This window comes from Gobio gobio (assembly GCF_949357685.1).
Source record: "Gobio gobio genome assembly, chromosome: 2".
Taxonomy (NCBI): domain Eukaryota; kingdom Metazoa; phylum Chordata; class Actinopteri; order Cypriniformes; family Gobionidae; genus Gobio; species Gobio gobio.
The window spans coordinates 16,924,729-16,952,132 of NC_137098.1; the positions used below are offsets into that span (position 1 = coordinate 16,924,729).

Below are 27,404 nucleotides of genomic sequence, written 5' to 3' on the forward strand. Positions count from 1 at the left end.
CAAACGTTAGACACTTTATTTCCACTTTTCAAATATTTTCTTCATTTCTATTGAAAATAAACGCCTTTACGATCTGATATGTGATGAGAAAAGGAAGTACTGCAAGTTCGGCAAAAGGCGGGTTGAATTGCGTCAAAACTTAGTGCCACGCACCTTACCCCTACACTATCACGACTGACGAATAATATCGGCGCTATCCTGCGCTTGAAATGGAAAAGTCTTAACTTTACTTGCGGCCTGATGGATGGGTTCTCTCCCGCGTTAATGCAAGTTTTTAAAAGTCCTTTTTATATAACAACTGCAAATTATAGACTAATGGCTCTTTTCCACTGAGCCGTACGGTACGGTACGGTTCGGGTCGGTAAACCATGAATTCGGCGAGCGTTTACACTGCCAACAGTACCCTTTTTGATAGGCGTGGTGTATGCCGGAAAGTAGTAATTGATAGGAGTGGTGTATGACGGAAAGCATCGGTTGACTTCATTCGTGCGCGCGAAGAAGAACGATGGAGGCCTTACAGCAGATCTTGTTCTTGCTTCTCGGCATGTGGCTGTTAATAACGCGGCAACATTGTTTTGGAATCTTGTGATTTAAAAATGGCACCTCTTGCGTTGTCGATCCTCCTGGTATGGTACGGGTCGCCATTTTGGTACTAGTCACAACTTTTGAAAATGGAAACGCAAATAAATGCGTACCGTACCGCTCAGTGGAAAAGAGCCATTAGTGAATAGGTAAGCACACTTCATGAACTCACAGGCCCGAGCCGCGCGACATACATGAGACACCTAATTGCCTAACACAGCTGTCAATCAAACTCATCAAGCATTATGCAAAAACCATAGACTGTAAAAAAAAAAATGTTTTTATTTCCATATTTGAGATGTTATAATAATTTTGTAATTACGTTAAAATAAATCATTTATTTATATAACAACTGTTATTTAACATATATTGTTATATTTGTATAATAAACTGGGGGGGGGAGGGGCTAGTCATCATGGTGTGCGCCTCTGTACTTAATACAGCATTTTTGCGGATCTGTGTGAACAGGCATCACTTTGACATTGTCATCTACACGAAACGAATCAAAAATGCAAAGGGAAAAACATTTTTAAGTACATTGTCATGTAAACTACCCCCCGACATGAGGCAGATAAATACTACACTAAGTACAAATAATGTTTGTACTTAAGTCCTGGGTAGACATTTTCCGCATCCAGACGCGTCTCGCACGCAGTCGTGTCCGCACAGCCTTCAAAGTATACTCAACCGCGGATGGCCAAGTTTGACACATGCTCAGACGCAGTACAAATTTTGTGACACTTCTGTCTCTTGCGCATGCGCTGTTGTACGCGCACCGTCCACGCAGTCTCGGAAATTGACGTCTGCGAACCCTCCTGACGAAAATTACATCGCGTGGGCAGCGCGTGGACGGCCGAAGTATACACTACACTAAGTACAAATATTGTTAGACACCTCAGTGTGCAAATAGCCACTACAAGTAGTCATTTCAACAACAAAAAACTTTTTTTGTGTTTTTAATTTTGTTTGTGCAGCTAATTTTGAACAAAATATGTGGGTCAAATTACCGTTAACACAAATGTAATTACCATCCATTTCTTTTCTATTATATCATATTTTATGCATATTTTAACTTTGACAAGCTACAATAGTTTTTGTTGTTGTGTTTTTAGTGTTTCTTCAGTGTTTTTCATAGTGTCAATTTTTCGCAAATTGCATGGAAACCATAGGGGGTCAATTTGTACCCAGTTTTCTAACAAAACAGGACATAAATATTTGTGCATTTTTTAGCAATCACAGCAGCAGGAATTGTCAAACGAAGGAGAAGTATGTCATAACCAGGCATATTATATCCGGCCATGCAGTTGTGTGCCCTTTCTGAACTTTAAAGCACAAATGCGATTGTAAAGTCCCAGCATAGTATGGCAGATTGTGGTAGTCTGCTGGTTTCTCCACAAACTAGCAGTAAACAATGCTATGAGCGGGCACAATTCATTCTTAAGTGTGTAATCCAGTGTTTAAAACAACTACAGGACCTAATACAAGCCTATTAAACGAGTTCTGTGTGTGTTCATGACAGCACAGTGAGTGTGACGGTTCCTTTGGTTTTCTTCAGAATACAGACGGCTTCTTCGTGAGTGACGCCCTCCAAACTCTGACCGTTAACTGCGATGATTTGATCTCCACGCTTCAGACGGCCGTCCTCTGACGCAGCCCCCTGAGACACAAACATGAGATGATGCTTCTACAATGCATCTGTAATTGTGGCATCTTGTTCTTTTTCTTCTACCGTTACCTTGCTGAAGACGGTTTTGACGTAGATGGGAAGGTCACCATGTGGGCTGCCAAATCCACCCACAATACTGAAGCCCAGTCCATCAGGCCCTCGCTCCAAACTAATGCCCTTACACTGCGGAGGACTGGATGAAACAGATAAAGAGCACAGAGTTCATAGATTACAGATTTGAGTCTATAGCTTATAGAGTTTATAGTCATGATTTGAAGTAGTTAGTTAAAAAGTAAAATTCAAATTTGATCAATTTACCTTTTTATGTAACTGACTTTAAAAGTTAGGACTATACATTTGATTTTATTTCAATTTCACAGCAATATTTTTTGTTAAAGAGTGCAGGTCACTTTCAGTCTCTCATACCAAGGCCATAACCATGTCTTGAACATGAACAATTTTTTTATTTTTATAAAGCATAAAGAAACAGAACAGTGAACAAAATTCTAGGTCTAATTGTAGTTGGGGAAATAATCATTTTGGGACAATTTGCAAATAATATTTGCATTAATTTGCTTCAAATATATTGTTAGCAGTGTTGGGCACGTTACTTTAAAAAAGTAATTAGTTATAGTTACTAGTTACTTCTTACAAATAGTAACTGAGTTAGTAACTGAGTTACATCATTATAAAAGTAACTAATTACCAGGGAAAGTAATTACTGCGTTACTTTTTTTTTTTTTTTTCAAATGTTCAAATATGTCAAATAACTTGGATGCCCCCAATATTAGATATGTTAAATGAATGAATTGGACACTAAATAGAATAAATTATTATTATAAAACATTGTACATTAATGTACTCTATTGTAATGTTGCTGTGGGACAATGTGAGAGACACCTATCAAATTCAATGCATTATTGTAAATATTATCAGTAGGCCTACTATAGTGTAAATATTGTGTAAATATTATCAGTACTATACTTTCCTTTGGTAGTGGAGCTCACGTTATCACCTGGGTTTTTAGCCACTAATTTTGTGGCATATGATGATGTGAGGCGCTTCAGAATCACTTGCCACCGGCGTGGAGAGACTCTTTCTTCCTGGGCATAAGTTGCATGTTACATAAATATTCTTACCTTTCACCTCAGCGAGGGAAAAGTAGCGCTTATACTTCCAGTTTGCAAAAGCTACCTTTGAAGTCGTTGGACCATCGCTGAATGTGCATATGCGTGTGCGTCATTGGTGTGTGTGTGTGTGTGTGTGTGTGTGTGAACCATAGACCGTGAAAAAAATAGGTGTGAACTCAACCTATCAACTTCAACCTTGTCTCCCACCCACCAATCATCATCAGTTATGTGCACCACCGCACCCACCCCCAACAAGCATGGCTGGTGCGCGCGCACACACTCACACACACACACACACACACGTTGCAGGTCCGACTGACAGAGAGCCTGTTCGGATGAAAAGCACTTCAGTGAGCTCAATTATAGTAACGCGACTAACGCCGCTTTTTTACCCTCAGTAACGCTAACGGCGTTGTAACGGGAGGAACAGTAATTCGTTTGATTACTCGTTACTGAAAAAAATAATTCCGTTAGTAAAGCCGTTTATCTGTAACGCCGTTATTCCCATCACTGATTGTTAGTCTCGAGATTCTTCCTGTTAGTGAATAAATACATAGATCCGCTGCAAACATTCAAATTCCTTAGTGGTCTGGTGGTAGAAATTTTGTACACCGTGTCGAAGGTTATAGGTTCTAATCCGCCCTCATATCGTTTTTTTCTCCATTAAAATCAAAGATGTTCAATGATTGTATATTAAGAGCATGGACACGTTTGTGTGCATTTTGTTTCGTGATTTCACTGGAAAGAGTCTCCGCAATGGCATTAAGCGATAGATTGACGCGCTTGTCTGTGTGAAGACTGTGCACAAGCCAAAAAAGAACACAAACCCCGCCTACTTTGATTGGCCACCTCAATCATTTTTGACATTGACGAGCACCATTAGACCTGAGGCAGACCAGGCTAAAAATGTAACATAATAATTATAATTTGTTACATTTATATATAGCGCTTTTTCTAGGCACTCAAAGCACTTTACATATAGAAGGGGGGAATCTCCTCAACCACCACCAATGTGCAGCATCCACCTGGATGATGCAACGGCAGCCATATTGCGCCAGAATGCCCACCACACACCAGCTAATTGGTGGAGAGGAGACAAAGTGATGAAGCCAATCGTATATGTATGTATGGGGATGATAAGGAGGCCACGATGGACAGGGGCCAATGGGCAAATTTGGCCAGGATGGGGGGGGGGGGGGGGGGGGGGGCGGGACTTGTCCCCCTTAATGTCTTTGGTGGTTATGGCCTTGTCTCATACAATGCCCGGAAAAAGTTGATTTGCCCAGAAGTTTGGTGTCTTGTTTATTTGGGCCAGAATTCTTCTGCAGAAGTGACACTCAAAACTACAGGAAGTTATATCTAACATATTTTGGCTGAAAATCTGATAATATGAAGTGTATACAAATGTATGTATAAAAACAGATGAGGGCAAAAACTTTTTCACACGTGTTTCCATCTCTCAGTAAACCTGCAGTCACATTTTCACAAAAATGCTAAGTACGTCATGATTTTGTCTTCAACTTGTATCGCTTATGTTGCTTTTACACTGAAAAATTTGTCAGATTTACTTTGAAACTATTCTCACTCAGATATTGCTGGTACATTTCAGAAATAATTACAAAGAAACAATGAATTAAACATGACATTTTGAAGTAGAAAAAATTTGACTTTATATTTCTTTGTAAAAATGTACTCCAATAATCTTTGTTTTATTTACAACTTCGAGAAATAATTTTTTATAGTGTACATCAACAATGGTCAGATTATCATTCTTACAACTTCATATAAACCATTTATTTAATTTACTCCCCAAAGCCAATTTTTATTGGTGAGTGTTCATTTTAGATCCTGGAAGAGATTTGTGTGTGTGTGTGTGTGTGTGTGTGTGTGTGTACAAACCCCAGATCATCATGAAAAATGCTGGTGGCTGTGAGTCCTGTTGTCTGCTCTGTTGAGGGTCCAGTTACTGTTGTATCACCAGCAACTACCTACAAATAACACACTTATGTGAGAAAATGCAATTCCCAATGTACACATACTTACCAGACTACTTTTATTCTTTAATGTTTCAGTGTTTTCCTTATTTAGATAAATATCATCTTTTGTCATGCTTTGAAGAAGTGCACTTATTTTGATGTGTTGACTAATGTGTTGACTAAAGCACATGTATACTAATACTTGATTATAATTTTAACTAGTGTGTTATTTGATATTACATTTAAAGTTTATATATTTAAAATGTACTAAATTGCTATTTTAACTCTCACCCCTAGAAGGAGCCAATAAAAAAAAAAAATTCTTAAAATTCTTATTATTGAACATATATATATATAAAAAATGACCTCAGGCGGTTTTTTGTAAAAAAAATTTGTTTTTATCTAAAATATATAAAACTCTACTCTATGGTTGAGATGTCAGTTTATGGTAAATATTTATTTATATTTTGAGTAATTTATGAGCTTTTTTGAATAATAAACATACCTGTAACAATGTTAGCACAATTTACATTTATTGTACTATATATATATATATATATATATATATATATATATATATATATATATATATATATATATATATATATATATATATATATATATATATATATATATATATATATATATATATATACACACCGGTCAGGCATAACATTATGACCTAATATTGTGTTGGTCCCCCTTTTGCTGCCAAAACAGCCCTGCCCATTGAGGCAATTGGATTTTAAAATCCTTTTTTTTTTTTTTTTACTGTCTGCTTCATGAAAAAAATGAAATATCCCCAAGGACATCCTCATAATTCACTCTCAGAAGGCTCTATTGTCACACTTCAGTCTGTCCTACTATCTGGATATTTTAACCCTTTACAGACATCTTTTGGGAAAATAACAGGTGTTCCTTATTTCTCTTATATTTTGCCACATTTTTATTGTTAAGACTCCACCCTACTAACTACAACATTATGGTTTGATTCCCTACTTAACTGATATCATGTTTGACCCTATTATTTGATGACCGATCAGCAACTTCATTATTTTGTGTGACCGACTGAAGTGTGCAAACTGATGCTGTCGCATGAAAACCATGCCAAAAGCAGACAGGGGGTGGAGCAATAGAGCTGTAGAAGATTTTTGTTGCATCTCCTTCTTTTGACTGAATTTTTACTGGAAGTAATGTCTACCGTACGGTTCAGAAATCAGTTAAAGGGTTAAAAATTTGTAATTTCAAATGTACTTATATGCATGACACAAGTTTCAATAGAAATTACATTAAAATATTTTAATTTGCCATAAATGCTTTCAGTACATTCTGCAGTACAATGACAAAGATAATAGAAGTGGGTCAAACAAGCCTTCTAAAGTTCAGCTAACTGCATTTAATATAAGTTGAAATTATAATTCATTAAATACTTACATAGCCAGCAGTGTCAGAAAACATTACATTTAGTTTGCACTTATGTATATTCTTTTTAAAGTATAATATTTCTATAATAATTCGTATTTTTATTTTTATAAAAGTGTGCTAATGTGAACTTGTTTTTCACAAGGGATATTATGGGTCGAGCACTACTGGTGTACCGGGAGCTTGTGTGATGTGTCGTTGTGTACCTGTAGTTGTATGATGCCTGTCGTGTTCTTCAGCAGTGAAACGGCTTTATTGTGAGTCATTCCCTCTGTTAAGTTTCCACAGATAGACACAATCCTGTCTCCAATCTATCACACACAGTTAATAAACATGAGAGACTGTGGTTCACTAATATACACACCTGCTTCAGTGCATCAGATCTTTTATTGGTGGACAAAAATATATATATTTTTTTTACTAATAATCTTCTAACATCTTCAACTCACGTACCCAGAGTTTCTGTGTCTGTGCTGCGAGGCCGCTGGGGTTCATCATGGCGATGAATATGGGCACGTCCCCCAGAGGACTGCCCACTCCTCCAGCTATACTGATGCCCAGAGAGTCTGACGGGCCCTGGGACACACACACACACACACACACACACACACACACACACACACACACACACACACACACACACACACACACACACACACACACACACACACACACACACACACACACACACACACACACACACACACACACACACACACACACACACACACACACACACACACACACACACACACACACACACACACACACACACACAGAGAGAGAGAGAAAGCAAAATAAAACTTTTGAACTCCCTCAAAAATTCTGCATTCAGTCTGTCGGTAGCACTTTTGGCATAGCTTAGCATAGATCATTGAATCTGATTAGATCGTTAGCATCTTGCTCAAATATTACCAAAGACTTTCAATATTTTTCCCATTTAAAACTTGACTCTTCTGTAGTTACATCGTGTAGGCTGACAGAAAATGAAAAGTTGCGATTTTCTAGGCCGATTTGGCTAGGAACTATACTCTCATTCCTGCGTAATAATCAAGGAACTTTGCAGCCGTACCGTGGGTGCAGCAGGAGCAATGATAGTACGCAGAAGGGGGGGTTACCTTTCCCCGTATGACTACATACAGGGAAGATTTCAGATCGGCTCGTCTGAGTTTTCATTTTCTCAAAGGCAAAGCAGGATAACCAGAACTTGGTTTACTCCTATCTAAATTTCTAGCCACTAGGGACCATATACAGGCTAGGGGAACTCATATTAATGTTAAAAAAAAACCATAAAGTGAAATTTTCATGTCATGGGACCTTTAAAATGCCCCTATTATGCTATTTTGAAAGTTGCTCATTTGTTTTGGAGGTCTCCTACAATAGGTTTACATACATCCAGGGTCAAAAACACTTTACTTTCCTCCTAATATTCATTGCTGCACCTAATTTCTCAATGTCTTATATGTTCGATCAAGAATCCAGTCTCTCTAAACCCCTCCTTTCCAAGAGCCTACTCTGCTCTGATTGGTCAGACAGCCCAGTCTGTTTTGATAGGTCTATCGCTTACAGCGCTTGTCGGAAACAAAATGGACATTACCATGTCTGAATTTCAGCTCTGGAGGCTTCCTCAGCACTTGATACACAGTGATATGAACAGTAATGAGGGTGTCGGTTTTACCGTATCAACCTCATCCTTTAAAAGTGCAATGAAAGTGGATTTGCTTTCGTAGCATAGAAAACAAACATCTTCTCAAAATGTCGACAACACGAACCAAACTCTTCCAGGCCTCAGCTACACCTACAGTGTTTGAGGGTGGGTAAAAGTAGACGTTGTTCGCCAATGAAAAACCATAAGTGCACATTATGCAAATGTGTTGCAAACCTGTGAAGGCTTGTGGAGGAAGTGAGACTGGAATTGCTGACGAATAGTTACGGCAGTTACAAGTCAATTATTTTAGGAGACAATAACTGCACTTTGATCTTTAAAACTTTGCAGACATTTTACAACTTCCCTTCTTTCTTGCAGATTTCTCTTCTCTGATGACATGTTTACATCTGTCACCAATAGCAAACCACAACCTTCCAACAATCAGGGCCGGCGCGTGCCTATAGGCGAACTGCAACCGCCTAGGGCAGCAGCACAGTCAGGGTGGCAAGAATAAAAGAGATTTTTTTCCCCCATTTAATTTTTTTAATTATTATAATTTTACTTCCATCATCAAGTTATCACTCCAGTAGTTATTCTAAATCTAAATTAACTTTCCTTCATTCTAGTAGCCCATGCCCATCCAGCCCCACACTAGAGCGCCCATCAGTCTACATGAAAAACTCCCTGATGTACATCCAAAAATATCATCGAAACGAAAAAAAAAAAAGAAAAGAAAGAGTTATCCGTAGGCAACATGAATACAAAAGAGGACTACTTTTACTGCTGGTTAATGATTTTAAAGCCAGACACGTGCTTCTGAAAGGTAGGCTTATGCATGTGCATGTGAGAGAAAGCGGGGGAGAAGTTATGTGGCTCACCTTATTGTGTGTGTAATATTTATATATTCCAGCTAACATTTGGACGTTTAATGACCATTGAAAAGACGTCCCTCCGATACGTCCGGTGGTTATGGTTTCAAAATGAAAGTTGACTGGACGTATGTTGAGCATATCTGAATGCATTTTTTGGAAATGTAATGTTAAATGTTTCCCGATTTATGCCGTTCTACAGCGGCTATTTTTGGCCAGAGACACAACGTTGCCGTCAGAAAAAAGTTTGCTGGGATGCCATATTGATATTAATAATATTTATAACCGCTACGAAGAGCTATGCACACACAGAGACTACCACTGATTTGCCGCTTTCCGTGTGTCATTCATTGAAAATAAATGATGTCATTCATTAGAAACTACAGAGACTTGTGCTTTCCGCGTCCCGTGTGTCAAAGTGGTACTGCTGCCGGCCCAATTTATCAGCGGCCCACTGGGAAATCTTCCAATGGCTACTCCAGGCCAGTACATATAGGCTACTTATTATATAATTTAGAACAGAATTTGCAATTGCACTAGTGGTGCTGATTTGTTTTTAATGTTGCAGAATAAAAATCTGAAAACATGCTTCTATATGCTTTTATTTTAGTGCAATTTTATCAGAAATGACGTGATGGTGTTTTGCCTAGAGTGGCAGTTGAGCTTGTACTGGCCCTGCCAACAATCCAATCAATTCCTGCCCAATATTTGTTCTTGTTCCAGAAGCGTTTCACTCAGATATACATCACAATAGGGAAGAAAAGACTATTGCAACTTCTGTTTAATGCCAACTTTAAAACTGAGGGGCTGTTTACACGACACCGTTTTCAACAGAAAACTTTTTATGCATTTTGGCTGTTCATTTACATGACAACGGTATTTTAGGTGCCTGAAATATGCAAGATTTTGAAAACAGGTTTCAAAGTGCAAGGTTTTGAAAAGGATACCGGTCTCGCACCCAAGTAAACAACATAAATGTTGCATATTATGTGTTCAGTCTATAGGCGCGTAATGTTTTTTTACAAAGTGACATCGCCAACTACTGGCCTGGCTGCAGAATATTGCGTTTTTAGTAGTTTCCGCAGATCCGCGTGGACTGGGATCGTTTTTACAATGTTGTTTACACAAAAAAAGCAAAGGAAAACTTTTCCATTTGTAGCACATTGCTGTCATGTAAACATACCCTAAAGCCATAAAAAAACATTTTCTTTAGTTAAAATAAAATACTATAAACCGATTAACTGAAATAAAATTAAATGAAACTTCAAACTTATTTTATTTCAGTTCGTTACCATAGCAACATTTCTCATTATCATTTAAAGTTGAAGAACTAAAATAAAATTATAATAACTAGAATTGTATATCAATGATACTAAAACAACACTGACCTAAAGGCCTATTCACACAAAATGTTATATTTATCTTAAACTTTAATATTTGGCAGAGGCTATTTACACTATGTGCAAAATATGCAGTATGCAGTAATAACATATTCAGTGTATATTTATTAAAATAATAAATGGATGCTGCTGCTGCCTTATTGGAATATCACTTCCTGGCGTATGAACCAAAATATCTTGCTATTTATTGGTCAATGAGTTTTTTGAAAGCGAAAAACAACGGAAAGAAAAAAAATGACAGATTTCATTTCATTGGTGAACTGTCTCATTGGTGAACTGTCTCTCTGTGTGAATAGGTACAGTATGTAAGATTTTCGGATTAAAATATCCAAAAACCACTAGAACAATGTTATATATTTTGTTGACTTGTGTTCTTACATTATCCCAAATGTTTCCAACATTATTTAAATCCAGAGAAATAAGCCATTTTAACCAGGACACAGACAGGACCTGTCCATGCGTCGCCTATCAATGACATCATACCCGCATTACCCTCGATTTCCGTTTTTATTTTGTAGAAACCATGGAAACACCAAAGACGCTTTAATATATTGTGTGTTTTACTAGATAGGCGAGCAACTGTTTGGATACATTTATCAACAGAAAACTAATCATTGATATATAACTCAACACAGTCTTATTGCATCTCATTTTCTTGATTTACCGCAAGTACCATGTTTTACCATTCCTAATATCAATCTAGCTCACTGCAGTGTGCAACAATTGTCTCATAGCCGCCGAGCGAACGCACAGAGTAGCATTATAACATAACTTTCGGCACATTCAAACGTATCTAATATGATAAAACAGTGCTGCATCACCCCACATATGCATGAGCGGAAGAAGCGGAAGCAGTCATTTCCAGCATAATAAAAGCTCTGTGAAATCAAGGAGTCATCAAGCTACACCTTTGTTTTGAATACGCGACCTCTAGCGGCAAAAAATTACATATTGTTGCTTTAAGACTGAATCACTTTAACTGACCTTCAAAAATTCAACTGTCCTGACATCTTTATCCAGCACTGCAAGGCAAGAAAGGAAAGGTTGGAAATCAAGAATAAAGCAGAATATTTATATAGTTTAGCAGATAAACTGTTCTTACATTCATTTGTTTTTTCTGCATCGCCCTGTATAGCTGCAGGAGTGACTTTACTGCTGCCCGTCTCGCTTATCTGCACCGAAAACAGAGAGAGATTTCACACATGAAAACACACCACTGAACATTTTTTATTAGGCCACGTGTGCACAACATGACTCTAGCTCGCCGCCTTTTATGTTTGTAGTTGGTGACTAATCTACATTGCACATTAAAAAAATTGCCTACAATTTACAACAAGGTTTCATTTGTTAACATTGTTGACTACATTAGATAACATGAACTAACCATGAAAAATACTTCTAAAGCATTTATTAGTGTTAGTTCATGTTGATTTCAACATCTTTAAATATTACATTTTGTATTTTTTAACATTAGTTAATGCACTGTGAACTAACATTAAAAAGGAAGAATTGTGTTTTTACTAACTAACATTGATAAGGATTATTAAATATTGTGAAAAATGTATTGCTCACTGTTAGTTTATATTAAATAATAAATGAACTACTGTTAACAAATGAGACCTTATTGTAAAGCATTACCAAAAAACTACTATAACAATCTAAAGTTTAAGTGAAAATTAAAAATGGAAAAATAAAATAAAATTCAAAATCGAATAATATTAAAATAAGAGTGGTGTGCGCACTTGTAAGACCCGCTCTGACTATTCACAGATGCTTTGACAAATTTCAGACCCGATTGACATCTAACTAGTCTTCAAGAATAAACTTGCTTATTGTGGCTTGCTCAGTTGGGGTTTTAAAAGACGATTAATATTCAGTAATATTATCAATTTAACTGCACTGACAGATGAAAAATGGAACTGAATTGAGCTGGATAATGACACTAACAACATCGACATCATCACTGAACTGAAGTGAGCTGAATAGTTACACTATTTGTCTCCTGTAGAGCTGCATTACATCTGAAATTGAATTAGCTTCATGATTAATTTCATAATAAATAAATCATGTGAGAATGTATTTTGGGATCCTGACTTCATAGCTATTAGTTGGATATCAGGGTGTGCACCAGCACAACAAAAACACAAGCGCGAGTGTTTAATAATTGTGCGAAGGGCCAGATCTTCAGTTTTGCATTGTGTGGATTTGTCTCTGACCTGACTGCTCTGAGACAGACGGCGCTCCGAGTGGAAAGGCCCCGCCTTAAAACGACCCACGTCCAATCTGATTGGACCAGCACAATTCTGAGGGGAAACAAATCAGTTTATTTGATTAATAGTGGCCAAGGCAACATTTCTCAGTTTCATTTGCTTTAACTTGAAGTACTAAAATAACTAAAATTAAAACTAATAAATAAAAGTGAATAAAAACTATGTAGGCATATTTTTTTTTAAAGTAATGCAAAAACATTTTTGTAAATAAAAAACAAACTAAAATTAAAGTGATTTTTTTTTTTAAATGAAATCTAATGGAAAATATTAAGAAAAACTACAATAGTATATCAATGATACAAAAAAATATTCTAAAATCATGTTTATGTTGTTTAAGCAAAAAACTATACAACTTATATATATTTATGTATATATATACACCGGTCAAAAGTTTGAGAACGGTAAGATTTTTAAAATGTTTTGAAAGAAGTCTCTTCTGCTCACCACGGCTGCTTTTATTTGATCCAAAATACAGCAAAAACTGTATTATTGTGAAATATTTTTACAATTTAAAATAGCTATTTTCTATTTGAATATATTTTAAAATGCAATTTATTTCTGTGATTCAAAGCTGAATTTTCAGCATCATTACTCCAGTCTTTAGAGTCACATGATCCTTGAGAAGGATTTTTTCAGGATTATTTAATGAAAAGAAAGCTCAAAAGAACAGCATTTATCTGAAATATAAAGCTTTTGCAAACTTATAAATGTCTATATTGTCACTATATCAATTTAATGCATCATTGCTGAATAAATGTATTCATTTCTTTAAGTTCTTTCCCAAAAAAATAAACAAATCTTACCGACCCAAAACTTTTGAATGGTAGAACAATGTTACAAAAGCTTTCTATAGCCGCGTTTCCACCGCAGGAACTTTACCCCGGAACCAGGAACTTTGGGGGGGAACTCGGCCTTGCGGCCCTGCTTGCGAGGTGGGACTTTTGAAAAGTTCGCGAACTTTCGGGGGTGGGACTTGGGCGCTGAACATGCTGATTGGTTGAGCTCTCGCAGCTATTTTTTTTTCCACCGCCATATTTACAAGTCTTTTGCGAGGTGAGTTCTGTGGGTTTTGCGTTCAGTAAATATTTTTTTTGCAACAATGGAGTTCAACAATAAATTCGACCGATGGACCGACGACGAGGTTCAGGCTTTATTGAGCATATATGCGGAGGAGGACATCCAGCGGGAACTGGAAACGGCGACCCGTAATGAAAAGGTATAACGTTACCTGAAGATATCGACTTGGTTCCAGTCACACTGGAAAACAGTGCAGAGAGAAATTGAAGAAATTAAGACAAGATTACAAGAAATTAAAGGATCATAACAACCGGAGCGGTTCCGACCGGCGTATCAACAAGTGGTATGACCGCCTGGAAGCGTTGCTGGGACAGACCGTCCTTTTCTAGGGCAGCGGTAACGAAAGACTCGGCTAGTGCGTTGTTGGAAACCATCCAGGAATCCGAGTGGGTTGAAGGTAAATATATCATCTTGGTATCATCTATTAAACTCGTTGCAGTGTTTAAACACGTTGCAGTAACTTTTTTCAACGTGCTTTTCCAGACGTAACGAGTGGCCCTGATGAATCGCAGGCAACGGAGACCAGCGTGTTTTCCCCCGCGGTCACCAGTACGTTATAAAGCTGACAAAAATGTGTATATATTTAAAAACTGATGTGTAATCCTTAATGGTTTTGTTGTTTTTAATTGTAAACTTAAATTGCCCATGATAAAATTTGCACACTGGGCATTGTTCAAGCTGGCCAAACAATTGTTCATTATTTGTAGTGAAAACACTTTAAATAATTAATTGATGGTTTCTATTGTTTCATGGTTGCCTTGTGTATTAATTTCCATGTGTTTCTGTGCAAGTTTTCTACTTAGTGAAAAGGAAAAAGGACTGACTTTTTTGATGCACTGAGGGACATGGAGGAGGCTAACCGGGCCGTCCTGCAGCATGGACAAGAACTGACCAATATATGCAGCTGTTACTGGATAGCCAGGCCGAGGAGAGATGAGGAGGCAAGAGCTGGCATTCCACCAGTCAGAAGCGGAAGAAAGCAGAGGGACTTTCAGACCGGGTTTCTGTCTGTTCTTGGACAGTTTGTCCAGTCGTTCAAGAAGTAGCCACAATGACCAGCCGCTTGAATGAAGCATTTGCTCTACCACACTTGTACTTTATATATTGTACATGTTGGCACAGCTCTTGGACAGGTTACTGAAAAATACACTTTTTTTTTTATATTGTTGTTTTCACATTTTATATTTTCATTTTATTGTTCTAGTAATTTATTTGTCTTTGCACACTTTTATTTTAATTTTGTAAGAACTAATCTGTCTAAAATAAAGTAAAATGTGTAAAATGTCACTGTGTCTTTAATTTCCACATTCTAACTATATAACCACGTTCTAATTGTATTCATATAGTGTAGGAAGCAAATAAAAGGGCTGCTGCTCGCAAGTCTTTCTGAATATGCACATAAACATATCTAGAAAACCCAAATATTATATTTTTAAATGTATAACTATGTGAATGTAGTATAATAACTTATAACCACAACTTAAGTGAAGCCATAAGTGTGGTCCTGCTTCATTTCAAATTTGAGGAAGAAGTCTCTAAAATTATGCATTTAATGAAGCATATTGTAATACTAGTCATGTGAATTTTTTTTTTTTGTGAATGTTAAGAGATGTTATTGTGATAAAAAATAAAATACTTGCAGTCTAGTACCTAATCTTTCAACTGCTTAATTCAGTCTATTGTTTTCATTCAATTAACTTTTCACACATCTGTCATGACTGAAACCTCATTATCCTTTTATAGAAAATGTTTTGTTTTGGAATTGAGCTATTACAACACATTCAGATTTTGGATTGCCCATCATCCCATTTTGCATTAAAATGGTCAAACCAGGTGAAAGTGCATGTTTAAATAAACAGTGTTGGTAATGTGTGTACATAATCAGCAAAAGCAGCGCTGCTTGCATCTCCTACACTTGTTATTGTTGCAAACAGTATCGCGCAAAAGTGATTACTGTCCGTCGGTGACTGGGAGAAGCAGTCGCGCGCATTCCCACGTCACCGGACTAATTTGCCTAATCTCCCCGGTACTTTAGACCGCGGTGGAAACGCAGATTGTAGCAGGTCTGGGGGAGAAAAAGTTCCTGGTACAAATAGTTCCGGGTAATTTCGGTGGAAACGCGGCTTATTTCAGATAAATACTGTTCTTTTGAACTTTCTATTCATCAAAGAAACCTAAAAAAAAATGTTTTACACAACTGCTTTCAGCATTGATAATAATCATAGATGTTTCTTGAGCAGCAAATGATCATATTAGAATGATTTCTGAAGGATCATGTGACACTGAAGACTGGAGTAGTGATGCTCAAAATTCAGCTTTGCATCACAGGAATAAATGACATTCAAATAGAATAAATATATTCAAATAGAAAACAGTTATTTTACATTTTAATAATATTTCACAATATTACAGCTTTTTGTATTTTTAATAACATAAATGCAGCCTTGGTGAGCAGAAGAGACTTCTTCAAAAACAAAAAAATCTTACCGTCCTCAAACTTTTGACCGGTAGTGTGTGTATATATATATATATATATATATATATATATATATATATATATATATATATATATATATATATATATATATCATTAGATCACCCACTGGTATGCCAGATATGACTGAATGTTTTATATCTTTCAATACTTTTGCCAAAATGGAAAGGCACCCATTTAACATAATGACTCTGGCATTCACCTTGAGCAGCAAGGCCACATACTCTTGTGTGGCTGAACGAACGTCCTCCCCATTAACCGAAAGGATCTGATCTCCCTGCATGAGACGTCCGTCAGTCTCCACGACTCCACCCTTCACAATGTCTGACACAAAGACTCCTGTGTCGTTCCTGAGACAGAGATAGTTGATCACTGTTAGCAAATATGGGGAATACAGAGTTGAATATTCATTTATGGACCCTTATGAAAAAGAAGTGTGCTTAATTGTTCTTAAGTACACGGTCATGGCTATGTTTCTTAACACACTTAAGTACAATTTTGTTTTAATAATCTTTTGCTGTGCTTTAAAGACACTTATGATGTGTTGACTTATTTACTAAAGCACATGTAAAGTACCTATAGTGTGTTTTTTTAATGTTACATTTAAAGTTAAAATATTTTAATGTACTAAATTGCAACTTTATCATTACAAAAGTGTAATTACAAAAATATTTAAATACATGACATACAAGTTTCAACAGAAATTACATTAAAGTATATTTTAGTTTACCATAAATGCGTGTCAGTACATTCAGCAGTACACTTCGAAAACTATTTTTCAAAGACAATAGAAGCAATTATGTATTTACATATAAAGATGTACTTAAGTCCTACTTAAGAGGGTCAAAAACACAAAGTTCAGCTAATTGTGTTTAATATAAACCACATTCAGTTTGTACTTAAGTATATAATTTTTATAAAAAGTACTTTAAAGTACTAAAAAGTGTACTTCTTTTTCACAAAGGGAATTACAGTATATCTTAATGTTATACGGCAAATCTGGAAACTGCGTTCCGTACGGATATAATATGGAGAGCAATTCTGCTCAATGGGCAAAGATATGTGGACATCCAAATTATTTATTATTTACCTTAAATCACACTTTACTGATTAGTACCATCAACTAGTGTTCTAGTACCTTCTCCCTATGATGCTGAGTCCAAGACCATGGCCTGGTTTCTTCTGAAGCTCAATGGTCAATGCGTCCCACAGTTCTTCTTCCTTATACTGACCCTCATCTCTGAAGACTATCAGACGAACACGTTGCGGAGTCTGGCGCAAAACATTGATCGCCTCATCATGCGTCGCCACCCGAAGGTCTATACCATTCACCTGTTGAGAGAGAATGAGTTACAAGAAGGAGCAAGAGAAGTTGACATGAAACCAAGACTAGTCTAGTAAGAAGAGTGTATGATGGTCATGCTTTTACCTCCAGAATCTGATCTCCTGCCCACAGTCGGCCATCTTTAGAGGCGGCTCCCTCCTCGTACACCTCATGAATTATTATAGTTCCCTGAACATAGACAAATTCAGTCTTTATATATATTCTTATAAATGAGTTTCTAAACCCTTGTGAAAAAGAAGAGTGCTTGATTGTATTGAATGTGCAATTGTAGTGTACTTCAAATCTTAAAATATAATAATATGTTTGTAAAAACTATAAAAACAGATAATATATGAATGAAATAAAAGGCCACTTAAATGTACTTAAAGAGGGAACACTTCACGACTATGTTTCTTAAGTGCATGCAAAGAGTCACTCTGGAGGTCTACAAGTCTTGAAGGTCAGGCAGGTACTCCATGAGAGAGCAAACATGCATCTGTGTCCTACTTTTTTATGTGTAATTTTTTCAATATCTTTTATTTATCTCTATATTTATTTTCTGCATTTATCTCTTCATATTCATTTATATATTCATTTTTACTTGGTCATTTTCATCTTATGTTGTGTGTTATATCACCTTAGATATGATATATAAGATAATTATATATTTGGAAGGTCTTGGCTTATTTTAAAAATAAAAATAATAATAATAATAATAATTTGTCAGGCAATGCGAGATCAGGTCAGCTTTATTTTAGGAATATTAAAATAATATTATAATATTTGCCAAGGTTTCTTTGCCAAGGTTATTTGCCAAAAGTTTTTTTTGTAATAATATTTTATTTTATTTCACCCTTATTTCACTTCTATTTTTAAAAGTTTTAGGTTTAATTGACAATAACAACAACATCAAGTGGATTTTCTTTCAATCCTAACTTTAATTTGGAGACCATTTGGTTTGTATAAGTTTTGACTAAAATGTAAAGGGGTCATGAATTGAGAAATCAAATTTTCTCAAAACTTCCTCGTTAGTCCAAAATTAGTTTTTATTGAAACCAAGCTCAGAAAACGACTAGTTTCGGATTTTGTCACATTATGATGTAATAGTGCCTCTGCAGAATCAGATCCACGCCTACTTCTACATCATCGTGTCTTTGGCCCCGCCTACTGGCACTATAGTGAAGTGAGAAGGAGAGACTAAAAATAACATTACCTTCCTAAGGATCCTAATGCTAGAAAAGTGGTTATTTATTTTCAACAATGTGAATGTCTCAGGAGATAATTATTTGTTTGTTCGGTACATTTTACTGTGGATTCTTTGGTTAATCAGTCACAATTTCAGCGCAGTCTTTGCAAACAGACTTTTACTGTAAGAAATGGACCCAACAGTAATGCCACAACATAAGAAACTGTGTTCATTTGAATGCCTAATCGGTGATCAGTGATTTCTAATATGTAATGATTCATGTACAATCAGAAGTTCTTTGTCTCAAAATCGTTTTTTGCTGTTTATGCTTCAGTAAATCAAGCCAGTGACTAAACGGTCAACTTCACATTGTTTCTCTTAGTAGTATGAAAATAACCTGTTAATTTGTGATTAAATTACACACAGAAAGCAATCAAATAACCTTCCCTTTACAATTGCCGGAGCTGTCAATCAAACAGTGGGAGTTTATCAGTGACCGAGTTCTGGCCAAAACTCCTGTTATAATCAATGACGCTGTCTACACTGCACAATGAATATTTTATTTACAAGGTGTTTGCACTATTAGTTATGAAGATAGCATTCGTGAGAGTGCAGAAATTGAGATCACTGCATTCATGTCTGTCATCGGCTAATGCTCATCGCTACAACGTCTCATGCAATGGGAGTAGATCTAAATATAATGCTATAATCAACACTTTTTACAATTAGTTAATCTCAACAGCTGTAATAGTAAAAACAGTTAAAGTCTAAGAGAGAGTTCCAAATGTAATACTTATTTCATATATTATACATTCAAAATAGTGGGCGTTTACATTGACAGCAGACACACCTCCTCAAACAGAGCAGTCAAATCAGAGCACGGTTCGACATTAAGCATGTTCACGTGCTTGTTTTAAATATTTTTTGAATATACAAATAATAAATGCTGGAAAGATGAAACTAAACCACCAGTAGGTGGCAGCAGGTGACCGTCTGAATGAGTGAGTCATTGAGTCGATTCGTTCAAACGGCTGATTCATTCAAGAATGAGGCAGTCGTTTATGAATAGTTAATTGAATCTTTGATTCAATCGATTCATTCAAAACGCTGAATCATTCACTAACGCTGTTGCAGTGACATGCGTTCTGCTGTGATCTATGGGATCAGTTTCCCGCCAAATTTATTGCAGTCACGCATAAAAAAATAATAAGCATGAATCAAAATTTTAAAAGCACATGTGAAAATATAACGCACAAAACTGAAAAATCAATGCAAAATTAACCAGAATCACAAACAACGCAGTCACGGAAATAAAAATAATAAGCGCAAATCAAATATTTAAACAAGTTTAAAATTATATTGCTCAAAACTGAATCATGAATTCAAAATTATCCAAATCGCTCACAAAATCATGTTTTCTGCTCTTATTTTAATTTTTTGCATGTCCGTGCTCTTTTCTCCTTTGCTCTTGTTTCCACATTCTGTGCTTGCGGTTTCAAATGTTGCAGTTCAAGTTTCATGTAAATTAGGGGCGGGTCTTAGCATCACCATTGGTCCACTAGTTTTAGATTGACAGCTCATCCTCAAGCCAATCAATTGAAGAGAGAAGTTGACGTCACTCCAATGCGACTCATGCCGCAGTTCAGCCAGCAACTGTTGAGCTATATACGAGTATAACGTGTTCTATATCTGCAAGGAAATACATTATTGTATTGTTATAAATATAATCTTAGGACTCTCTCCTTTTGTATGATAGACGTTTTAGGGGGGTTTCCTCACAATTAAAGCAGTAAAATGAACATGATCACGACTGGGTGCTTAAAGCTTGGCTGTGAGCGAAACGCTTTCACTATCCGTGCGTCACTATGCACGGATGGGCTTTTATTTTATCCGCAACCTTATCACAAAATCCGTCGGCCCCAACGTTTTTTGACCAATGTTCAAAGCTGCACCCGCCCGCCATCCGCTGATTGTAGCTAAAGCCTTGTTGGGCGATGCAAGGCGATGCTGACGCCAGCAATCGTAATGCAAGGGACTGGCCTACATTAAACCTTTAACTAAAATAGTTATTGAGCTGTTTACACTGTCATATACAATAAAAGAGCCTGCACAGCGACAGGAAAGGAAAATAACGCAAAAAACCTGCCTACCATAGCCTATAGAGCATTTGACTGAAGGAGCTCATGCACCGCTCACTGGTAAAACGACGTGCGCTCAAATCCCGCTCCAACATGACATTTCTCTGTACTGTAGCCTACTTTACTTGTTTTAGTTTCATATGTTTAAATATTATAATGTTATTTTTTTCATTTAATTTAGCCTACGTTGATTATGAAATATTATTATATGTGAGAAAACATGGGGGACAGAAATGATTTCGTTTTGTATAAATTGTTTCTTCATTTTAATCAACGTTTTGTCAACCAATTTCGAGGATTTAATAAATAATAAGCAAATATAGCAGACAATGGCATGGCGGCACCAGCGCAGCACGAACGGCTTAAATTAACAACTAGGAAAAAAAACTTTAGCTGGGGGCAGCCCTAGCTATATGTTTCCTATATATATATATATATATAGGAAATATTACTGCTCAGGCATTCTGTATGCACACCGCAACGGTCACAATATGACCTCATGTATGTTTTAAAAACACAATTCAACATATAAATATTAAGCCTTTTTTTAATGGCCACGTAAAGTGTAGGGGAGCAGAACCTAATGCGGGGTTAGTTGTAACGCGCATGTTTTAACCCTTTCCACACATGCCAGAATTACAAAACGTTGTGTATTTACTAGTTGCCATATCAACATTATTTAGAGAAAAAATAGCGCCAAAATAAAAAAAATTCTGGAAGATATTACTGAACATGTTTTTAACCATAGCAAAAGTACATTTCTTACTTAAGTTTAGTTTTCATCTCTGTTTTTTTGTGTTTATTTAAAATAAGACAAATCCGATATTATTTTAATCTTATCTGTTATTTAACAGTTGCTATTGTTCTTTAATGCTGATCTAACCAGCAGAAGACACGAGCCAAGATTTAAATCCAGTTGCAGATGGGGTGTGTGTTAACACTGCGCCTATTAGAAGTATGCCATATATTATATACTTTTATGAATTCTTTTGAGAATGATAAAAGGGTGAATAATGTCTGAGAGTTAATGTTCAGAAATTATTCATTATTATTATGTTTTGAATTATGCTGTATAGCTGTATTTAGCGATGTGTTTATGGTCAAACTCAAAAATGCTTATATTTTTAATGATTAAAAAATGCCATTATTTCATTTTAAAAAGTTAATAATTGTATTTTGTTGACAAAATATTTTAGTTTGTCTTGTATATTTTTTTGATCATGTAACATTTTAAGAAGTTATTTGGTCATGTTACATTGTGCCCCACCTATGGGGCATGTTGTCACATTTCACTTCCATTCTTTCGGGGTAAATCAAGAAAAAAGTAAACACTGTATTAATGAAACAAAACCACATAATTGTACTAGACATGTGTGCAATTAATGTGGGGAAAAAATAAATAGCCTAGTCTGAACCCCAAGTGGATTTACACAAACTGGGAAAGTCAAAAAGCGTTAGGTTGTGCCCCGCTCTCCCCAACAAATAAATTACTAAATGCTAAAAATAAATACATCTAAATTAACTCAAATTTGCAGCACCTCCACTTCTGCTGTTTTCTGCTGTGGATGTTATTGAATTTGTATAAGTTTAGCTCTTGCGTTCTCTCTTTTAAATGCCTATTCCCTGAGTGACTACAATGACTGGCTGTTTTAAGATATAACTAATATCGAAACAAAACCCAGGCAGTGTACGGGCTCCCTTGCAGGTTTGCTTAGTGGCCTACCAGGCGCTGCAACAATATTTAACAATAGGCCTATATGTTTTTTTTTATTATTAATTTAAATGGTTGAACCACCCGCCCGAATTTAAAATATTAAAATATCATTTTTCGTCACGTCATCCGGAGTCCGCGGCTGTAACCACCCACCGCGCATCTCTAAGGCCCACTGTTTGTGCAAGGAAATATATTTGTTTACAATCATGAATATATTAAATATATCAATTTACACAATCAACATTTTAGAGGGGTTAATCATGACCCCAAATAGTTGGTTAGTGCCACTCTCATTCCAAAGAAATATTTTTCACAGCCAGTGGTGGAATGTAACCACATATGAATAATAAACATTATCGCATCTATAAAACACGTCAAAACTCGATGAAGCACAATGAGAACACGTATGTTCAAATATTATATTTTTTTTTATTTATTTAATCTATGTTGATTATGAAAGTGAACAGGATAAGATGCGCAATGTGTCAGAAGACATGGGGGACAGAACTGATTTTGACACAACTTTTTTTTGACAAAACAAGTTTTGTTTTGTTGAAAGCCTTTCTTTTCAGTGAATTTCATTTTAAATAAATTGTATCTTAATTTTAATCAATGTTTTATCAACCATTTGCCTGGATTTAATAAACAATAAGCAAATATAGCAGAGTAAGCCAATGACAGGCGCCAGCGCTGTGTGAACAACGACTTAAATGAATGAATAGGCTACTAGAATTTTTATTTTATTTTTATTTTTTAGTTGGGGGCAGTCCTAGCTATTTCAGATAGCCTATATTCGAACCAGCGCATGTCACAAAGGGCTTTCTGGGTTGAGGGTGCTGCGAGCGGAATGAGCTTCAGAAATTAAATAAATCTTCAGAAAGTCGCTCTGGAGGAAAATTACCGCTCTTTCTACGCAAACTGGGCCACAGATGGTAAGCACAATTACATTAACCCAAAACTAAATTAATTAAACTTTTTAAAATTATTAGAATAGACATTAATAGAATAAATTGTCATGCAAGTAGGCTACTTTTCAAATCAGGTACTCTTTTACTTAAGTAGGGTTGTCATTGTGGTACTTCTACTTTTACTAAAGTCAATATGTCTCTGGTTATTTGTAGCCTATTACTTCCACCACTGGTGATAGCGAACGCATTATAGCTCAACAGGCTGCAGTAAGTGTAAGTCAAGCGTCAGTAAGTGATAATGTTAATTTTACTGCTTTAATTTTTCCTAGTTGTTAATTTAAGCCGTTCGTGCTGCGCTGGTGCCGCCATGCCATTGTCTGCTATATTTGCTTATTATTTATTAAATCCTTGAAATTGGTTGACAAAACGTTGATTAAAATGAAGAAACAATTTATACAAAACGAAATCATTTCTGTCCCCCATGTTTTCTCACATATATCATAATAATATTTCATAATCAACGTAGGCTAAATTAAATGAAAAAAATAACATTATAATATTTAAACATATGAAACTAAAACAAGTAAAGTAGGCTACAGTACAGAGAAATGTCATGTTGGAGCGGGATTTGAGCGCACGTCGTTTTACCAGTGAGCGGTGCATGAGCTCCTTCAGTCAAATGCTCTATAGGCTATGGTAGGCAGGTTTTTTGCGTTATTTTCCTTTCCTGTCGCTGTGCAGGCTCTTTTATTGTATATGACAGTGTAAACAGCTCAATAACTATTTTAGTTAAAGGTTTAATGTAGGCCAGTCCCTTGCATTACGATTGCTGGCATCAGCATCGCCTTGCATCGCCCAACAAGGCTTTAGCTACAATCAGCGGATGGCGGGCGGGTGCAGCTTTGAACATTGGTCAAAAAACGTTGGGGCCGACGGATTTTGTGATAAGGTTGCGGATAAAATAAAAGCCCATCCGTGCATAGTGACGCACGGATAGTGAAAGCGTTTCGCTCACAGCCAAGCTTTAAGCACCCAGTCGTGATCATGTTCATTTTACTGCTTTAATTGTGAGGAAACCCCCCTAAAACGTCTATCATACAAAAGGAGAGAGTCCTAAGATTATATTTATAACAATACAATAATGTATTTCCTTGCAGATATAGAACACGTTATACTCGTATATAGCTCAACAGTTGCTGGCTGAACTGCGGCATGAGTCGCATTGGAGTGACGTCAACTTCTCTCTTCAATTGATTGGCTTGAGGATGAGCTGTCAATCTAAAACTAGTGGACCAATGGTGATGCTAAGACCCGCCCCTAATTTACATGAAACTTGAACTGCAACATTTGAAACCGCAAGCACAGAATGTGGAAACAAGAGCAAAGGAGAAAAGAGCACGGACATGCAAAAAATTAAAATAAGAGCAGAAAACATGATTTTGTGAGCGATTTGGATAATTTTGAATTCATGATTCAGTTTTGAGCAATATAATTTTAAACTTGTTTAAATATTTGATTTGCGCTTATTATTTTTATTTCCGTGACTGCGTTGTTTGTGATTCTGGTTAATTTTGCATAGATTTTTCAGTTTTGTGCGTTATATTTTCACATGTGCTTTTAAAATTTTGATTCATGCTTATTATTTTTTTATGCGTGACTGCAATAAATTTGGCGGGAAACTGATCCCATAGTGATCTTTTGGAACTATTTTCGCTGCTGAAATAGAACAAAAACACTCAATATTGCATCTAAAATGTAAGTGACTTAATGTTAATAATTGTTTATGGAACTGTCATATGAAATCAGTGTCATTTTCAGTCGTCATGTTATTCAGGAAAACAGCACTCTTGGTAATGTGACGTTGCAACTGTATCATGTTATAAATATACTCCACATTTCTACATTTTTACGGCAGTGTGTTAACTGAGTTTCTCTGTGTAAGCGGTGCACATTTGTTTCGATTTCTCCTGGAGAGGCTGTGCGAGCGTCAACATTGCAACGTTAGTTACCGTCAGTTCATTATACACTATATATTATCATTCACTGACAATAGCCACTTACAGTAATGAATGCAGAATCATTCTTGCATTTGGGTGATTCCCTAGTTATTTTTGTTAATGACGTTTTATCAGGATACTTGTCCGTCGGGCAAGTAAAATTCTCTTTCACTTGCCCCTTCAAAAAATCCACTTTTCCAGGACAAGCGTTAATGTCGAGCCCTGAGAGGGCTAAAATCGGGGAAGAGAACGGCCTTTTATTTCTAAATTATGACAATTTTTGATGTAAAAAAATCATACTAACATTAAAAGTGCACCCCAGGAAACTTAAAATATAACAAAAATGAAGTTCAGGACCTCTTTTAATTTTGACTGTATAATTAGTTTGTACACATTTTGGTAATCTCGAGTGTCATAGTGCACAAGTTTATATAAGTCTGCTTGTAAACAAAGTCTCACAAAAACATGTTAAACGTTTGTGAGGTTATTCACCAGTAAAGTGTCACAGCCTCCCACAATGCTGAGCCCCAGTCCTGTTCTCCCCTTGCAGATCTCTATAGTGGTCTCACAGCCAGGGATGATGGGACACGTAGCTGGATCAGACGCCAAGGTTCCCGGTGTGGAACATCTGCTCGAATCTGCAACACACAATCATCATGATGACAAAGATCAGGTTCTGATTTATTCATGAATAAGTTTTCCTTTAATAACTCCCAGACCCATTCATCTTACTCCTGATTGGCTCTGTCTCTGATGATGCTACAGAAACCAGTGGGAGGCTGGTTCCTAGGTCTGATCCTGAGCAAATCTGATTGGATGAGGTGGTCTGGGAGGCGGGGTCAATGCAGATGGTGAGTTTCACTGAGTTCTGGGCTTTCTTCAACAGTGACATCACCTACAACATAATGATTAAACAATGACTCCTGTCATTAAATATGTTTGTAAATAATAGATTACTGAGAAACAAAAGATATTTGAAATTGAAACCCAAACAAACACCTCTCCCTTCATTGCTCCGCCCCCGAAATCCACAAACACTCTATGAAACACAGGCAACCACTAACTGCTGGCACATTAGACAGTTTGGGTGAATTAGCTGTGCTGTAACAACAACCACAAAATACAACAGCATATTTTGGTTCTGTGAAACATAACAAAACCAATGTTACTCACTAATCGAGCAGACACAAAGTAACCTCTGTATCCATTTTCAGGCCTTCTGGCTCTCTAATGTCTCTCCAGTGCTGGAAAACATTTCCAATATTAACACAAGTACCAATTACACTCCTCTGACCCTTTCCTCTTTCATAATATCTCAGCCATCTCTCCTTCTACAGTCTTTCTACAAACCTCCCACTTGCTCACTCTCTCTCCTCCCCCATCATGAGCGTATATGCTCCCATTGCTGATTGGCTACAAGAGTGTTGTGGTGATCGATACGATCCACTTTGTTTTTCTTCTATTTACACAGACATCTAGCAAATATTAAATAGGGGGTAACACACAGTTTCAACCAATCTCATGTTAATCTTGAGTACCTACAGTGTAGCATTACATCCTTCATATCTCAAAAAGTATTTAGTTTTATTAGATTTATAAAAGA

At 36.4% G+C, this 27,404-nt stretch overlaps 1 protein-coding gene across 3 annotated transcripts in view; it reads right to left on the minus strand.

Moving 5' to 3' along the window:
• Positions 1-862: 862 nt before the first annotated feature.
• The window catches only part of mpdz (multiple PDZ domain crumbs cell polarity complex component), a 151,253-nt gene continuing 124,711 nt past the window's right edge, over positions 863-27,404 (minus strand). For all 3 annotated transcript variants that reach the window (XM_079810729.1, XM_079810731.1, XM_079810730.1), the window contains 13 exons: positions 26,534-26,696; positions 26,294-26,439; positions 17,964-18,047; positions 17,673-17,866; positions 16,737-16,884; positions 12,910-12,996; positions 11,796-11,865; positions 11,678-11,715; positions 7,230-7,352; positions 6,983-7,087; positions 5,278-5,366; positions 2,318-2,441; positions 863-2,239 (listed from right to left, as the gene is read on the minus strand). In XM_079810729.1, coding sequence (XP_079666855.1) covers positions 2,093-2,239; positions 2,318-2,441; positions 5,278-5,366; positions 6,983-7,087; positions 7,230-7,352; positions 11,678-11,715; positions 11,796-11,865; positions 12,910-12,996; positions 16,737-16,884; positions 17,673-17,866; positions 17,964-18,047; positions 26,294-26,439; positions 26,534-26,696 — 1,518 coding nt within the window. In that variant the 3' untranslated portion in view covers positions 863-2,092. The remainder of the gene's footprint in view (positions 2,240-2,317; positions 2,442-5,277; positions 5,367-6,982; positions 7,088-7,229; positions 7,353-11,677; positions 11,716-11,795; positions 11,866-12,909; positions 12,997-16,736; positions 16,885-17,672; positions 17,867-17,963; positions 18,048-26,293; positions 26,440-26,533; positions 26,697-27,404) is intronic.